This window comes from Pelmatolapia mariae, linkage group LG13 (assembly GCF_036321145.2).
Source record: "Pelmatolapia mariae isolate MD_Pm_ZW linkage group LG13, Pm_UMD_F_2, whole genome shotgun sequence".
Lineage (NCBI taxonomy): Eukaryota > Metazoa > Chordata > Actinopteri > Cichliformes > Cichlidae > Pelmatolapia > Pelmatolapia mariae.
The window spans coordinates 23,537,252-23,556,609 of record NC_086238.1 but is presented as its reverse complement, the minus strand read 5'-3'; the positions used below and the strand labels follow the sequence as shown (position 1 = coordinate 23,556,609).

At 39.9% G+C, this 19,358-nt stretch overlaps 1 protein-coding gene across 1 annotated transcript in view; it reads right to left on the bottom strand.

Moving 5' to 3' along the window:
• slc24a3 (solute carrier family 24 member 3) overlaps positions 1 to 18,811 on the bottom strand; it is a 123,453-nt gene extending 104,642 nt beyond the window's left edge. Inside the window, exon 1 of the mRNA XM_063491997.1 lies at positions 18,461 to 18,811. Within this exon, the coding sequence (XP_063348067.1) occupies positions 18,461 to 18,641 (181 nt within the window). The 5' untranslated portion in view covers positions 18,642 to 18,811. The remainder of the gene's footprint in view (positions 1 to 18,460) is intronic.
• Positions 18,812 to 19,358: the final 547 nt, after the last annotated feature.

Here is a 19,358-nt window from a genome sequence, read left to right as displayed (position 1 = left end):
GTTGCTTCTAGAAATTTGCTGCTAAAGCAGGTCCTACTTTAAACTACCATCTTCATTACACATCATCCCTGTTCAGTGACATCATTGAGTTCCCTCACAAGAATCTCCAGGAAAGAGTAGAGATATTCCTAGTTACTACTATCCTAATTCATGAAATGGAGGTTTAAATTTAGGTTAATCAACTAGTGTAACGGTAACCATCATTTAGAGTGCACCTAAATTTTGCAGTGATAGTTTGCTAGTTTACAATAGCCATTATAGGGTTATGGGACAATGGGAAAAGCCGGGGCTTCCCTGGGTAGTTGGCTGCATAATCCAACAGTGAACCAGTGTGGTACACTGATAATTACTACGTTTAACAGGCTAGTATAACATGTGGCAGTTAGACAGCCACGATGGCTTTTATCATCATCAGCTAAGCTGGGGGAGTGTGACATGGAAAAAAAGTCCTAATGTTCATCTTTTTCATGGTTGATATTGATATATAGATCACAATATAAACCAAATGACTACTTCTGTAAAGCCTAAAGTTTCCCTTTTAACTTTAAAGTCAATTTTGGTTTAAGTATAATTTATTTTCTATCAGAAGTTGAACAACTGTACAACTTTTAAACACATAACATGGGTATAATAGACTAAAATCCTAATCCTGTATGGTATAAGCTACAAGTGTTACAGAAGAACGCAAACTGGAAAACTAAATTCTTTCATCATTCTAAAGAAATAAAGAAGCTAAATATATATAAAATAAAAATCAAAAAATACCTCTATACTTAATCTTTTGTGTTTTTTCTACAGAAACAAGCTAAACTTATATTGTTGGGAAACAACTCAACAAAAAAAGAAAAAAAATCTATATATCCTCGGTACATATTCAAGAAATGTAAATGTATGAGAACAAAAACTAAATTTACATATTCACTAAATTGTGGTCTGCACTTGAAGGGCAGCACTGTCATACAGATCAGATGTCCAACTTGTGCGACCACCATTCCAACAAACACAGCAGCGAACACACCTGTTCAGCTGTTTGTATACAGTCCACGTGTAGCTAGGAAAGAGCTTTCTCACAGAAGTGTTTATGGAGACACCGGGTCACCTACTTAAATTAGCTGCTTTGACTCTCCTTACGGACATCATGCCTTGTCATGGTGTAACCTCGCTTTGTGGGAACATGGTTTTACACAGTTTGCAGTGCATGTTGCTCCGGTTCTTTGTTGGACTTTAAATCGCCAAATATGCTCATACCCGAATTCCTCTGACCCTTTTTCGAGGCGGCACTGACATTGTCTTTTGAGCCTTGGGCTATGTCCATTATTACAGTCTCTTGAGTTTTGGTTAACTTAATGTCGTGCAAATATTCTGTAAGCTCTCTGAAATTATTTCTCTACTTTATAAGATGTGGTCCTAAATATGTGGTTTGAAATATGTACGAAAACAGTCGTGATACAGCTTCAACTCTGGGACCAAACCATGAAATTCTCCCTGCTGCTGCTTTCTCCTGAGAATTGGATGATCCTTTCTTTTCTTCTTCTTTTTTTTTGTTAGAAAGATCAGAACCAGCTCATCATCGCCTGATGCCGACTTTAGTTTTTTCATAATGTGTTTTTTGAGAACTAATTTTTACCAAAAACACAAGAGTTGTGTAGCGGTTTACACATTTGCCTAATAAGCAAAATATCCCTGGTTTACTGTGGGGAGGAGACCAAAATACCATTGGGTTTGTGTCAGGAAGAGCATCTGTGCCAAAACGTGCCAAATCAAACATGCAGAGCTACCCGCTGTGGTGACCTTGTGAATAGGGGAAGAAGCAGACAGTACCTTCTTCATCTATCAAATCTGGACTCAGCGTCACAAAAAGCAGCTCCTATAATGAAGTGCTTTATGGCCATCAGACAAAGATCAGAGAACAGAGTGAGGAAGAAAGAAAAGGAAAGGAAGACAGACAAGCATCTGTAATAAAAAAGCAAATGAGAAAAAGAGAGCGAGAAATCCATAAATTGTAGTCTCTAATCAACACTAACAGCCATTTGACCGTTTCATTCATCTCACACACACACACACACACACACACACACACACACACACACACACACACACACACACACACACACACACACACAACGTTCCTATCAAGTACTCACTTCATTTTACAACAGATTACTGCACAGACAGTGATGTGTATTTTCCTGCAAAGTGAAAAACATTAACACCCTAAAAAGGCTACAAATGTGGATATGCATGGACTCGGTTGTGCACAAGAGCACCTGAAGCTCAGTTCATCCATGTTTAACACAGAAACAGCAAAATGGAGAGGTTAAGCTTTGTGTACCCGAAACGTTTGCCTTTCTGCACACATTTCTATCAGTATATACAGGCAACTTCAAAAATTAGATAGAAGCCTGTCTGTTAGAAAAATCACAAGTTTCAGTTCATCAAATGACTGTTTAAGACTGTGTGAAGGGTGTTGCTTGTAGTGAGAAACCCACTGAGAATCATCACATAAATCTATACATCCCCTTTAGATCTACCGAGTGTTTCAGTGACTTTTCAGTTACTCTTCTTCTTAGTTTTTATTTTTTCTTTTGACCAGCACTTTCGCTGTTTTAGATTTAGATAATCTGTGATTGAAAATCAGTTTGGTTGGGCTGCATGAAGTGTGCCAGAACAAACACGGTTGGTTACCTTGTTTCACTGAGATTGAATGACGCAGACATGGGACGGTGAGGCAGAACAGCAAATAAATAAGTCAGCAAACAGGCGAGCTGTGCTTAAGTAAAGTCTGTGAGCAGGCTTCAGAAGACTGACAATAATACAGGGAAAGAGAGCATGAGTAAGGGTGCTGCACGTCTGGGATGCTAGGAAGGGCAAAAGGGTTAGAGCTACTGGGGGACATACCAAAATGATAGCTGAGTGCCACCAAAATGGAGGGAGGAAGAGGCAAGATGAGAGCGCAGTGGCCACTACATGGAGGGGATGATTGAGAAAGAGTATGGCACAGCAGGAACAAATGGATGGATGGAAAAGGGAGAGAGCTTGTTTGTGCCTGGCTCAGATTTGGGAAGTGCTGCTGCTCTCTGTTCACACAGGCTGACCCAGATGCAGCTGAATTAGACACAGTCCCGTGTGGGTGCGTAGGTCTGTGTGTGTTTACGGATAACAGTGGAGGTGCAATGGCTTGAGGTGGAGAAAAACGAAGGAGTGATACCGCGTTCCAAGCAGATGTCTCACAGAAAATTAAAACTGCGAAACATCTCACTGAAAAAACATTAGTAAAAATGTCTGATCAGAATAATAATTTTCAGAGCTTTTATTCTTGATAATATTTCAAGCAACATTTTTCTTTCTAACCTAATTTTGTCCCATTTCACTAGACATTACAGTCTGTATGTCTTCACCTACCATCTTCATCCTGGTTTTGCTTGTCTGTGAAAGCGTTATTAGTTTATTCACTCTCTTTTAGCAGTATCTAGTTCTCAAAGAACTCCTGAGAAAACTATACTCTGATAGATGCCTTCATATTTGCATGCTCATAAAACAGTTGATTGGGTGTTAGGTGCGGTAAAAATGCCTGCTAGACCGAAATGCCTTGACAGACCATGTTCTGGGAAGAAAGTACAACCAACTCTGCCAGGACATGTGGCCTTTATGACTTTAGTTTCCAAACTAACCCAGAGCTTGCTTTGTTCAAAGCAAAAAGACAAAAGTTTTACTTGTCAGGACATACTTAAAAAACCCCATCTAGACCTTGGCCGGTCTTGAAAACACAATGACATATTACAGTGTGTCATTACTTATTTAACAAAAATGAAATAAAAATGCAGGAGCAGCGTTTAAATGATTCAGCAGCTCGTAAAACCACCTTCAGCACCTTAAGCTGAATAGAATACGTATTCTGTAGGATTTTATACACGTCTCATATCATTGTGGACAAATTTCTTCAATAAAGTGGTGCTTCAGATAACTGAAGTTTGCAGAAATTCAGCTATACAGCAATAAACAATACAGTTTTGTTTTGCTTTTTTTACCTTTTTCAGCTTTATTTGACAGATACAGTGGAGAAAGGACAGGAAAGCGGAGGCAGAGAGAGAGAGAAGGGAAGACATGTGGCAAAGGGCTGCGCGTCGGACTCGAACCAGTGTTGTGCTAAAAAGTGATTGCCTGCCAAAAACTGATTTCCAATGTTTCCGTGTGTTTTTTATGTGTAATATCTTTACATATGTTGGTAAATAGACTTCAGTGAACAGGGTTTACAAATGGGTTATACATAAAATATATAAAATTACCAGTGTTTCAAGTATCTTTATAACTCTGTGTTATTGTACTTACATTATAACCAATCTGGTCATTTTTGTCCAGATTTTTGTCATTTTGTCATTTTTGTTTACAGAACTATTGTTATATTTGTTGCAATATCTACTGTCCTCCTGGCCAGATTACTCTTAAAAAAGACATTTCTAATGTCAGCGAGATTTTTTTTTTACTGGATAAATAAAGGATATATAAAAGTCACTGCCAAAAACTGACTGTGGCTTCTATCTTCTTATAGGAATGTTGTTTGTGGCTCAAGATGACTTGATGTCATTCATGAGGGATGCATTTGCCATGTTTGACATGTTTCACATATTATAGAGCAACAAGTTATTTATAGCAGTTTAAATACAAGCAATCAGTTTTTGGCAAATACCGGAAATCAGATTTTGGCAGGCAATCACATTTTGCCACAACACCGGCTTTAATGTAACTACATTATGAATGTCTATAGGAAATACATATCACCTTCTCTATAAAAGTGGGAAGCAGAAGTTGACACCTCTGTAATTGACAGTGACTGGCCCAACACACATGTTGTAATACGTCTCACACTAACAGCCTCAAACGTTAACTTCACAAACCCATATTCTTCCTGTTCTTTATTAATGGCGGACAACTTGATTGGATGAAAATTTCAGCTGGTGTTGGCAATAAGCCATCTTATCTAGCTTCCAGTGGAACAAAAAAAATAGGCAGAGTAAGTTAGTGGGAGTTCTGAATTGTCATGGGTTGTCATGTGATACACGGAGAATTCAAATAATTCCAGCAGTTCTTACCAGCAAACTTCCAGGAGACAGACCATCAATTTTTGGTCATTATTAATCTTTAACTATTGCAAGGCTCGATTATCTGCCACTGCTTTAAAAAAAAAAAAGGTCCACTGGAGTAAAAGGAGATGACACAACTAATCCATTCAATGGCTCTGGGTGCACTTACCGCCACTGTCACCATTCTTTCAAGGCTAACTAGCTAATTAGTGAACCTGTCACTCAAACATTAAAGGCACTGCCCAGGGAGGAGCAGGAGTCCATTTGTGAGAAATGTCAGAATTTGGCTGTTGGCTCCAGAGACACAAAATGAAAAAATTAACATAGAAGTGCAGAGAAGAACTTTGGAACCTGCCTCAAGAGCTAGCATGTTGAAATAGTATGCTGTTAGCATTTTGTGGTCACAGTCAAACAATATCAGTTATGGCAACATTTCATTTTTACACTAATGTACTCTGAGGGTCATTTGCTTTGATGAGATGTAAATTATTAATGTGCACTCAAAATTTTTGAGATGCTGAAAGAGAAAAAAAGAATCAGTGCTGCTCCAAATTTGCAAAAGGTGCAATGTTTTTGACATCAGAGTTTAAAAAAATACTCAAACTAGATGATTTGTTAGTCAGCTTTTTGTAACCAATTACAAAACTCTACTTGTACAGTAATTGGTATTCACTAACATGATTCATTTTTAAACAATGAAGTAAGCAGTCATAATACACAGAAAAATATTTGACAGTTTGAGCAGAAGTTGTGGTTTGTAAAAAATTTGGAAGAAATACTTCAGAAACTCCTTGATTTCTAGGACAGCTGTCAAACTGTTCCTTTGTTCAAAATGCAAGCTTTCCTTTAGTTATATCCTACACTCATCAAAGGCTTATTCAACTCACTCAACCTGCAGCCGCTGTTCACCTTTGCAAATATATCTGTTCCTTAAGTAGTAGTGAGATCATTGCTAAACTAAAGGTTTCAATTCAATTCAATTTTATTTATATAGCACCAAATCACAACAACAGTCGCCTCAAGGTGCTTTATATTGTAAGGTAGACCCTGCAATAATACATCCAGTGAAAAACCCAACAATCACATGACTCCCTATGAGCAAGTACTTTGGCGACAGTGAGAAGGAAAAACTCCCTTTTAACAGGAAGAAACTTCCAGCAGAACCAGGCTCAGGGAGGGGCAGCCATCTGCTGTGACCAGTTGGGGTGAGAGAAGGACAACAGTCAAAGTGGTTTGCAAGTGGGCAAAGCATGATGAAAGCATGATTAATAGTGGGCCAATAAGTTTAATAAGTTTTAGAAGTCCTCTGTTTGCTTCCAGAAATGAAATCAATACATCAAATTATACTTCGTGAGAAACAGAAAAGCAACTTCATCAAAGACAGAGAATTTACTGAGTACATCACTCCAGTGAGGAAAAGTTGTATGAAAAGAAGGCTGGCTGGTTATGCAGTCTCTGAGAGTAAGGAACATCTTTAAACCACTTCTCAGGAAGGGGAATGATAAAAAAACATTTAAAAACTTAAAAAGTGAAACATTTCTAACATGACAAGGAGCCAGACCATTGTTAACCCAGCAGGATTTGACAGAGATTATCAGCTACAGTGCTGTATTGAAATATATTGGGAAAAAAAACCCAAAAAACAAAACAGACAGATGACAGATGCAACTCCTCCTGGACCCAAACATTAGGAAATTCTTTAAACGTGTTTGTTTTTATTATTCATTTTTTTGGACATACTACCGAAGGTTGAATGCAGCACCCGGGTTCGATTCTTTCTCTCCCTGCTCCCTGTCTTCCTGCCTCTCTTCACTGTGCTGTCTAGTTGAAAGTTGAAAAAAAAAACCTTTCAATAAATCTCACTTAACAAAAGAACATAGCAAAGCTTTATTAGTATGGGATCAGAACAATGCCACCTTGAAATGAAACTGAAAAAAATATTGAAACTGAAAAAAAATATTGTAACTGAAATAAATGTACTGAAAAATCTTGTATTGAAAGTGAAAGTGAAGTACCTCTGTCTCTCGCTAGCAAAGTTGACCCAGACAACAAAGTAAAGCTAGTTTTCGGCTACGAGTCCGACACGGAACCCACCGTATTAGCCAGAGGTCCCTTTACTACGGTTCAGAGCCGCTGACCTGTTTTATATACACGCAGAATAGTTTTCTATACGAGATTGCGGCAAAAAGTGCAGCCTTACCTAATGTCCACCCTACTGTTACTTATTTTATATTAAGATTTTAAAATATAGTTGGTTTTGGTATGGCGAGTAGCCTTCAGTAATAGTAATAAATCACACAGCAATAGTACATTAATGTAGTTGTAAAGTATTCAGAATACGTTACTTCTGTAATGTGTAGTGGAATACATTTTTAAAGGTAACCTTCCCAACACTGTCAACAGGTTAGCACAAAGTGTTCAGCAACCTCATACCACAGTGCAGCGAAAGCAGTCTCATGAGGGCTGGGAAGGACAAGCCCAGAGCCCGAAACAGACAGTGCAAGTTATTTCTGCTTCTCACATATAGGTCATTTCCAAGATTATTTTTTTTTAAAACTTCTTCCCTTTATTTCATTACAGCTGTCCTGTGCCAGATGTTCTGTTGACCCACAGTGAGAGGCATCATTTCAGAAACACCAGGAAGACTGAAACTCATCGCAGGGATCAAGCAGGGCTCGTGATCTTCACCAGCAGCTCCCTCACATTGAAGTCTTCGGAGGTCCACTGTAGGCCCGCCTCAGAAGATGGATAAACCCAGCATTTCATGAACACTGTGATGGAGACCTTTGCTTTGTGTAATGTTAGAAGTACTCAGATAATCCTCAGAGGGTCTGGTCTTTTACATAATATAATATATTTAAGTCCTGTAGAAAGTTAAATATATATTGAGCTCTCTGGTTACTCTGGTATGAATGAGTCTGAATTACTTTATGATAAATAACACACTATTGACAAAATAACAGTGAAAGAATTCCAGATCACAAGTTTTTAGTTCAACATACAAGTGACAACCTTTGCCTTTCATCAGGTTTTATTTAATTGTGTCAGAGAAAACATCATGTGCTCTTCATGTAGCTGAGTACATTCAGTGTTTAAAACAGAAGTTGTGCAGGTCTAAGATCAGCAGTTTTCTGCAACACTAAACATAAGTACTGTTAATGCTGATGTATAGTGACCAGTGATGGGAATAACGGCGTTACAAGTAACGGCGTTACTAACGGCGTTACTTTTTTCAGTAACGAGTAATCTAACTAATTACTATTCCTATCGTTACAACGCCGTCACAGTTACTAACAAGGAAACGTGGTCCGTTACTATTTTTCAACAACCAGACGGTTGAAGCTGTGTTCAGCTTACCGCATCTTATATCAGTTGCACGGAAGTAGCTGACTATGTAAGTACAGCTTTAAGCAGCTGCGCGCTCCCGCGGACGGTAATCACGATCACTGTCTAGCACAACACCAGTTTTTTCCTCAATAGTTTCGTCACGTTTATTGTCTAAGGACAGCGCTAGCAAGCACTCTCTGCTTATGACCAAAAAACCCAAAACAAAACAGAGGACGTTTTAGGAGTGACGGCGAGAGAGAGAGCAGAAAAAAGAGAGAGCGAGTTTTGAGATGTGAGAGATTTGTGACGTTTAGCGTGTTTGGAGTGTGTAGTTAATGTGTTGTCTTGTGTAGTTAGTGTGTAGTGTTGTAGATAGTTTTGTGTTGTGTGTCAGAACAATGAGGTGACTGCTGACTCCAGGTAGAAAAAGGAGTGATACACCTGCTGCTGTCAGACCTGCAGGTATCAGGCTGTGATTGTTCTCCTTTATAGTGGACAGAAATTGTGTTTTTGGAGTGGCACAAATAATTTGTGTGGCATCTTATTGAATGCAGAACAGCTGATTGTTCTGTAAATAGTTTGAAATGGTTATTTAAAAAATCAAGGTAAAAGGTAAATGGATGCAAATAACTTTGTTGTTTGCAAAACTTGTGCATAGGATTTTAAAATTGACAATTTATATTTGCATTTAAAGTTATGAAATATGATTCATTAAACATGTTTGTGGTTGTTACAGTAAAAACTATAACTTTTTCTACTCTGATTTTATGTTTTTTGTCTGACTTTAGATCAATTGTGTTAATACAGTATGTCAAAATGAAAACATGACTGTAAATTCAGACACGTGAGGTTGTGCTGAAAAGGATGATACCAAACAAGGTAAAATAAATAGTTTTTAAAGGTAAAATGTGGAGGGAAAATCAAAAGTAGTTAAAAATGGCCAATTATACCCTGGACCCCAGAGGGTTAAACATTTTTTTAAAGTAACACAATAGTTACTTTTCAAGTAATTAATTACTTTTAGAATATTGTAACTCAGTTACTAACTCAGTTACTTTTTTGAAGAAGTAACTAGTAACTATAATTAATTACTTTTTCAAAGTAACTTGCCCAACACTGATAGTGACACAGTTACATGAGTGATTCATCCTTTTGACTTTTGTCTTTAAATTAATCAATAAAACAGCTGCAGATTTCACTGACAGCACATGTGGTACTTTAACCTTTGTACTGATTTCATCACTTAATTTTGGAGTTACTACAAAGAGTGAAGATATACGATGATTTGTCTGCTGTCACCGGGTGGTGCTGAGGTCTGAATCTGAGGACAGCTCCTGTAATCACAAAGAGAACAGAATCATCACAAACTGAAATATAAAGTTTATCTCTCAAATCTGAAATAAAGCTGATCCTCTCTGTCCTCACACACTCGTGATCTGAAGTTCTTCTCTTACATTTTTTCAGTCCTACAGTTCTGCTGACAGCTGACGTATGAACAGTTTATTTAAAAAACAAAAGGCCTTATATACTAACACATTTTCCAATATAATGTTTACCTTTGAGTTGTTGGCGCTTTGTAAATGGACATTGCAAAGATGAGATGATGGAGCAGGTTTAAGTCCTGGTTCAGTCTGCTGCTGCAGAAAATTAAACATTTTAACTTAAGCTGCCAAGCGAAAGTAGTTGGTTTCAGTACATAAATATCGGGCTTTGCTATTTAATCCGTAGCTACTGACTAATGAGGGGTTACTGAAGTGCCAGCTTTTTAAAAGTTGGTGTTAATGTCCTTCCACATGTGGCAAGCGACAGAAAACACGCTGCTGTTTGCACATATTTAATAATCAGCTCTGCACAGGAGCTGAAGCAGAGTCCAGCCTGTTGCTCTTACAGTATAATACTCATAATAAAAGTACAGTAACGGTGGTTAATTAGTGACTGAGCAGCCCGGTGCGTTTCTCTTGATTTCTTTAGTCAGGGTAAATTCATTCACCTGCACGGGTTAGCTAAACGAACTTTACAAAACAAGTTTCCCCGACAGCCGAGTGCTCATCTTAGGTAGCTAGCTAAGGACCTTAGTTACGGATTAGCTTACAAATACATTTAACTTACCGAAAATATTGCAGCAGGGCCTCAGGTCCTCCTGTCGGGTAGTACAATTTACTGAAGAATACCTCAGGCTGTCACTTTGAAACAGTCGGTAATGTAAACGCTAGACCTCTCAGCATCTGCCATTCCCGAACAGACACATGTGTTTGTCCGTGACCGCAGCCGCGTCGTCCATGTTTTCTACAGTCATTGGTCAGCACTATAATATATCCAAATACATGCGGGTCGGAATCCCCGCCCCTCAAGCGCGCCCCCGGACGCCACAACAGTGGCAGCAGATTGAAACTGAAAAATGGATTGAAACTGAAAAAATGGATTGAAACTGAAAAAAAAAAATTGTAAGCGAAAACAAAAAGATTACAGTTTCAATTAATTGTTTTTCACTATCGATTTTATTTTCACTTTCAATACAAGATTTTTCAGTACATTTATTTCAGTTACAATATTTTTTTTTCAGTTTCAATATTTTTTTCAGTTTCATTTCAAGATGGCATCGTTCTGATCCCATATATTTACACTTTGATGGAACGCACTGCAGTTCACACATGCGTAAAAACACATACTGGTTTTTCTGACTTGTCACGACATCGTTGTCCTTCCAGATATCAACAGTTAACTTGAAGTAAGAATAAAGCAGAATTATTCTTCATCTGACCCGCTGCTAAAGCTCTCTGGGCTGCAGCACTCAAAACTGCTTTGACTAAAATGCGTAAAAGCTGAATGAATTATTACTTTTTAAGAAAAAGCCCCACACTGCTCGTATTGTGTGCAAAGAGAAAGAGTGGTCACATAACAATGAAAAATCAGAGAGCCTGCTTTGCCTTCAAACCTGACCTCGCTCCATCCCCTCCCTTCATATCCTCACACTTGCTCTCTGACTCATGACCACCTTTACTCCCATCCTCACTTCACCCGCCTCAACATGGACAACCCCAGCCTACTCCCACCCCGCTCTCCTGTCACCTCACCTCATCTTTTCTCTCCTTCCGCCTCCATTCCCCCAACCTTCTTCATCTCACTTTCTCCTCCTCCTCCTTCCATCAATGCCACTGCTGTCCTCACTTGCTCTCGCTGTTCAAATCACCGCACCCCCTTCCGTCCCTGTTCGCTCCACTTCTGTCTCTTTTCCTTTTTGTCTAATTTCGCTCAGAGTCCTGAGGCTTTGTCAATTCAATTCAATTCAGTTTTATTTATATAGCGCCAATTCACAACAACAGTTGCCTCAAGGCACTTTATATTGTAAGATAAAGACCCGACATTATACGTCAGCACAAAGTGCTCCGTCTCTGTTCCTCAGCTATCGTGCAGAAAGAAGGGGACCCGCTAACCCGAGCTTTACGTTATGTAATGAGATCATCTAGACACTAATGCTGGATACCAGATACGGCAAGCAGCCATTAGAGGCTTCTCTATAGCATGAGCACTTGTCTGGCTGATACATCTTTTAGCTTTGTCACACATTATGAGGAGATGGTAGTGATATAAATAATATATTTAAACCTGTAGATAATGAATGCTTCATTATGTGTGCACTTGTAAATGTTATCCCATAGTGCTTTTATCCTGGATGAGCATGGCTTCTATACCTTGTGATTTCAGGGGTCAGATGCAGACAGATGGATGGATGAGGTTAAAAGAAATAAAGGACAGGCAGAGGACGAGCAGAGATGAGGTGCGTGCACATCCACGTGCCAGTGGAACACACACACACACACACACCTTAACCACATGTTTGTGTGCATAAACCCAATGGGGTATGGTCACAAACGTAAGAGCAAGTCCTGGTCTCCCAGGTGGGAATCCATGTAGGAACAATGAGCACATAGCTCCATGAGAGGAGGTGAAACAGAGAGTTCGGCTCAGTAGCGACACATTAATGCTGAAACAAGTAAACAAAGATGTTGGAATTGGAGGTCGTCAGCTGATACTGGGCCTCGTGTAAGACCAACTCCTGTAAAAGGACTTACTCTAATCTTGATTTATTTCAACACGCCATTTGTCCTGCTAATGTGCCCACCATGTGTCTGTCTGTTTACGATGCACTCTCCTCTGCCAACACTGCAGAGATGAGGAGGTGCAAAACAACGTAAATTTAATGATGATCTCAATTAACTGTGCAGCACAATTAATTGAATTTTAATCTCAGTCACTTTTGGCATCCCACAATTAAATAAACACGATCAAAAGCACATTTTACCACACAGTGGAAACGTCTGACTGAGTCTGACTACACTATATTAATAGATAAATACAAAATAGACAACAGATCGCTGAAACTAAATTCAAACGTCTGGCACAGCAGAATGTAAAGGGCTTGTCACTTGAAGGGAATCAACTTAGGTTTTGGAAAATACGAATGACGTTAACCAACCAATAATATGCAGAGTGCTGCAGAACTTACTCAACTGCCAGAAAACCAGTGTAACAACTGCATGAAAGCCAAGAAAAATAAAGCAGTGGTTGCTAACGGGAAGCATCTGACGTGGAATCAGCCTGAAACGCAGGTCAGTGTTGCAACTGAAATGGACTGGTTCTGGTTCCTCCATAGCACTTTTCTACTCAAGCACTCAAAGCGAACATGCCTCATTCACCCATTCACACACAAATTCTATCTAGAATTCAAGATGAACCCATCAGGGTTTAGTATCTGGCCCAAGGATATTTGGCATGCAGATTGGGGGAGCCAGGGAACCACCAACCTTCCAATTAGTAGAGGACGCGCTCTGCCTCCTGAGCTACAGCCACCCCCTGGATACCAGTGTCAGTGTGATGTTTATATGGCAGTGCAATAAAAACTACTTGTCACACAAATAAATGAAGAAGCATGACAAATAACTTTTATCTCAATATTAATTAAAATAACTGCGACATTCATTTTGTACGCAGTCATGCAGCCATAGTCACGGGGACTGGCGGGAGTCAACGTGATCATCAACAGTTTGCCAATCAATGCATTTTTAACTTGTATTCTTGTATTACTGCATTAAATCAATATTACCTTATTATAACAAAATCTCTGCATTTAACAGAGAAGTTTGACTTTGATCTGTGTGTGTGTGTGCATGAAAGAACCAGGTGAATGCTTTGACTTAACACCACTTCAGCCTTTTCAGCTCATATCTGTCCATCTGTGGCCTCTAATTACAGCTACCTCAATCATTCATCACTGCATGTACACGAGGTTCTCCCACTATCACAGGCTCCCGTCCTTCTCATCACGATGGAAACTCCCAGTGTGTCTCTCTCCATGAGCAACAGCACTGGCGAGAGAGCTCTGTTGTGTGTACAGCTACATTGCATGCATTATGGAGGGTGGAAACCTTAATGAGGGCACAGTGAGGGTATCCTGTTGTCCCCCAGCCTGACAGGGGGACAACAGGATAATCGGACAATTGGACCATGGAGAAGTTCACCCAGCTCAACAATGTTGCGGCAGCTCTGACTCAAAAAGCTGAAATTCAAAGTTGGATCCCTGCATTTGAGAGACTTGCCAAGCTCCCTGCACATTGATAAAAGCTTATTTTTTTTACAAGTCATTTAAACACTTATCGGTCTGACTGAAAGTAAACTCAGACATTGACCACATCATTTTTCTGAAGCTGTCCTAGGAAGTTGCAGGGCTGACCTAATCACTCTGCATATCCGTCCAAGTATGCTTGAAATGCCAGTTTTCAATCAATTTAAGAGAATCTGTGGGGCTTGAATATTTTCTCCTACTAAGAACATTCTTTTGAGCACTAGCAGGTTTCTCAAGAGATCCTGTTCTGTTGTTTGACTCATGAATATGGATGCACTCGTCCAATCCTTTTAGTTCCAACACCAAGACAGAAGTCTGAATTTTTGGACAAAAATGAGCCAAAATGCATCAATGAGGCCCAAAACGTTTCCATGAACAAACACGTATTCATAGCAAGTAAATGATTGTTCCACTGAAATGAAATGGTTAGAAACTCTTTGATGAGGTAAAGTGATGATTAAAATTGATCAGTCTAAAGTTAGGACTGGGAGCTTCAATGATTTTAAATGTATTATATTTGGGTGAGTGGGAGGTTAACAAGAAGTTATTGATGCAATTATTTGCTATTTAAACTCTAAATAATGTGATATGTCTCTCTGATATTTTACTTCAATGTGTCAGTCTTGCTATCTGCAATCTGCATACGGACACACATCATTTCTACATATGACAAAGCACGTATGAACTTTAGGTCACGAAGAAGATGTGAGTTTGTTCTGTTAGAGAAGCCGAAACTGAGAAAGCAAAACAGATGTTTCAACCAAAGAAAGTCAAATAACAGTGTCTGCAGAGGAAGCCAGTGTACACAGTACATTTCTAGTACCACTTGTGGATAAGATCCAGTCTATTTACTGTACTTCAACCAGCCATGCTCACAGTTGATCCAGCAATGATACATCTTTTTCCGAAGCATTGCCTAGGCTGTAGGTGTGTGACAATGCTGACTCCATCCATCCATCCATCCATTGTCTTCCACTTATCATGGACTGGAGGGGCGCTGGAGCCTATCCAAGCTGCCACAGAGCAAGAGATAGAGTACACCCTGGACAGGTCGTCAGTCTGCCCCAGAGCTAACACGGGGAGACAACTATTCACACTCACATGCACGCCTACAACCAATTTAGAATCGCCAGTTAACCTAACGCCACAAACTGCATGTCTTTCGGCTGGAGCAGCCCGACTGGGTATTCTCTACATATTCTGGCTTCTTCCCATAGCCATTCTTGAGTGTTGATCCAATACTGGTGTTAAATTAATAAGCTGCAATCGTCACTGTAAGCAAGAGACTGTAAATTGTTCTCCATATGTGAGGAAACATCAGGTTTTACTACCTTTGTATAACAAAATTAAACAAACAAGTAAATCCAAGAATATAAAAGCCCTGAACTGTTGGTATTTATGAGTGAAACATTAAATGTCAGTGGCCCCATAATAAATACAACGGAAATTCTGCAAACTACTATCATTCATAGTCTTTTTGGTGGTTTCTCCCTTCCCAAGCGTAATATGTGGAGCTCAAAGAATTAAGGTTACCATAAGTATGACAGAAGCTCCTCAGCATGTCACACCAAACCGTTCTCCTACCTTCTATTGTAGATACTAGGGCTGGGCGATATGACCCAAAATTCATATCTCGATATTTTTTAGCTGGATGGCGATATAAGATATATATCTCAATTTTTTTTTTAAAGCCATAAAGTAAGAACAAAAAGAGAGTTCTTAGTCAAAGCTGTGTCCCAGATGTCACACAGGCACTTTTATTAACATACAGCATAGATGTACATGAAAAAAACTACTCAAAAATAAATTATGAGCATTTATTAAATAATAATGCTCCATAAATAAAACTGTTGTTTTTGTGCATAACAAAGAGCTCACAATTGTGCAGTCAAAATGTAAACTAAAAGACGCTGAGCATAATAACAAAGACAGATTTCACAGCTGCTCTGTTCCCAAGTTCTACTGCGTTACTGACAGCCTGGAGTTTGAAATCCTCTTAGTAACCATGTCTCTTAACAGGTGCCATTTATGGTCCTTATACACACACGGAATGGTAATATTACGTTGAAGCACAGTACGTATTACTCCGCGAGGCTCCTCGGTAGCCGTAATGCTCCAACAATCCATCAAGCAGTGCAGCTCCGTAGCTTACCAAAGTCGTACTAAAGCATTTTTGACAGATTGCTGAGCGCCGTGTACCACATAAAATCGGTTCGCGGTCATCAAGCACAACCAGAATTCATACATAAGGCGCGCTGTCAACTGTTGAGAAAATGAAAGGATTTTAGGCTGTGCAGCCCCTGTGGGCTGCATGGCGTTAGCGTGGTTAGCTCGTTAACACTTTGACGCCGTCCAGCCCCACGCACGGGGCGATGCGCACTAACTCGTTAACGGAGATTTGTCGTGTCCATCTTGTCGCTGCCTGCAGGTGAAGCGATGGGGGAGGAGGGGGAGTTGTGTTCAGTGAAGGAGAGGCGAGGCTGAGTAACTTTGCGTAGAGACAAAAGTGGACGAAAGAGAGGCAAACTTGTGGCTCCACAACTATAATTATAACGTAACATATACTATATCGATATAAAGGATATTGTCACATCTTATATCTCGTATAAAAATATATCGATATTTTTAAAAAACTCGATATATCGCCCAGCCCTAGTAGATACTGTCTCTCTGACCTAATGAGGGTCAAAGTGTCATACGTGTTTTTTCCCTTTGATCACATTTAAGTCACATAAACTTGCTGTAGAGCTTGAAATGCCTCCAAGCTGAACTTTTTCCTCTGTGCGATGTTAACTGTGCAGATCTACATCTGATCCAAATGTCCGACGACTGCATCCATAGTCCCAAACTAGAAAGAATCCCGCAACGTCACCAATCAATAAACAGCATGCTGATTTCTTTTATTCAATTAGCGCATTGAGTATGAAAAATGCTCTCTTTGAAGTTCACAGCCCATGAAAAGCATCAGTAACCATTTTTTTAAAATTTATTACTGACTGCTTTTGAATGAACTCCTCAGTTTCTCGACTGATCCTTTCAGAACAACATTTTACTTACTTTCATGATATGTGTTTATGCTGATGCTTACTGTTCTGTGGCTTCAGCAGTGGATGTAAAATAACCATACCTAAGAACACAGCCACTCCTTCATCAATTAGGACTTTAAGACTGACAATTAAGACTAAAAAATTTTATAACTTAACAAATATCCCCACTGATGATGAATTCTTGTGGTCCATAATTACATACTTTGGACATCTGGCATTTTGTCAATGCTTCTGTAATCATTTCACATTCTCCCCATAGAAGCTTCGGCTCACACACACACACACACACACACACACACACACACACACACACACACACACACACAAAAGATCTGACTTTTCAGTTGCCAATTTACTGAAAAATTACCACTGGTAAGCCTTTGCTCAAAGGCAATACATTGTAAGATTAAAAAGCAACAAATCTGGAGTGCCTGAAGAGCTATACAAGAAGATACAAGGAGCGATGTGTTAAGTTTAAATCCTCAGGATGTCACCAACCGGTCTGCCTCACTCCCAGCACTTGCCAGGCAGGTGACATGGACATAAACAAGACCTGTTTGGCAAAAAGACACAGGGGCAGCGCAGAACTGAATACAGACACTCTTCAAAAGGTAGGACTGATTATGACAGCAGATCCCTCAGAGGCCGGTCTAATGAGCATCCCACTCAGCTGCCATAAGCTTGTGTGAAGTGTACCGTTTAATTTATATTAGAGAACGTCAGCCTCAAGCTCGTCAGCGACGATCATTCATCAGTGTCATCAGAGTTCAGAGTGCCGGGTACATCAGCACCTCGGCCTATCAGCTGCAGCCACAGGGCTGTAGGAGGAGGAAAGTGGATTTCTGTAAAGCAATTCAGGCAACACAGTCACAGCTACCATTTCCAGGGCATTATTAGTTACAGATGCTGAACATGAAGGCATGCTGTTGTTATTTCGTTATTTACGTGACTGTACATGTGAGCTGATACAGTGCCCCAATCCAGCCTGATCTGTCTGCAGACATCCTCACGCTTTCTGCGGTGTATTTTTGCTGGTGAGCGCACACACGCGAGGCATTATATCAGCCTAAACGTTTACAGTGCTTACTTTAAGATTTGACATTTAATATTTTGCTATATTAGATCTCATGTTAATATACTCTAACTGTCCTGTCTGCGGGTTTTTTACTCTAAATGTTCCCAAAACTGGCTTCACTGTAGCGTCCTTAAAGGTTATTGTCACATTTAAGGAAACAACACGTACCAATGTTCTGTTTCTATGTTTCTCTTCCTCCGAGCAGCCTGTTGTTCCTGCTTGTGGAAAAACTCCGCATGAACGTTGTCTTTTCTCAAAAAACAAGCACTCAAACTAGAAGGAAACAGAGCTTTAAAGTGCCCCTCACCTGCTTTCTGTGCCACAGTCTTGAGCCCAACGACAACCCACAGAAGTACCCCCGCAAAGCACATCTGGACGACGAACAACTCCTTTCGCTTCCTTCGCCTGGCTTTGCTCCTCCGCCGGTTCAGCATCATTCCTCCTCCGACGACCGTCTCCGGCATCCCTTCAACCACCACACGGGCCATGGCGCTCTTCTCTCACGAGCGTTCCGGCGGTACCCCCGGTGGTGGTGCAAAGGTACGAGAACCTGAGGCGAGGAGGCAGAGGCACACAAGCTTACTGTACGGGTACTGAAGTTACTCGACGGGAGGAGATACGACTGGCTTTTGGATGGCTTCGTAAAGTTCACCAGACTGTGAAGGAATTACACATCCGGTTTCAAGCTTCAAAATAAAACTTATGGCTTTATTTTAGTTAGGTAGCAAAATTTTTCCCTAGATAGGATCAAGTCAAGTCATCTTTATTTATATAGCACATTTGAAAGACATCAAGTGTCGGCCAAAGTGCTGAACAGAGGGATAATATAATAAAAAGAATTAAAATAGATAATATGAAAACATTATAGAAAACATTGTGAGACATCCATATATGTTTGTAAAAAAATGTGTACATGCAAATATGCACATACAAATACAAAAATGTACACATTCACACACAAGCACACATGTATAAGTATACACATGCAAACATCATCCAATGAGATAAAAGACCAGAATAGCTAAAACAGAATAAAAGAGGTGTCAGAGGGATCTGAAAGCCCTGGAAAATAGGTAGGTCTTCAGACTCGATTTGAAGTGTTCCAAGGATGAAGAGGATTTTATAAAAGGGGGAAGACTGTTCCAGAGTCTCGGGGCAGCAATGGAGAAAGCCTTGTCACCTCCAAATTTGAACTGGGAGCGTGA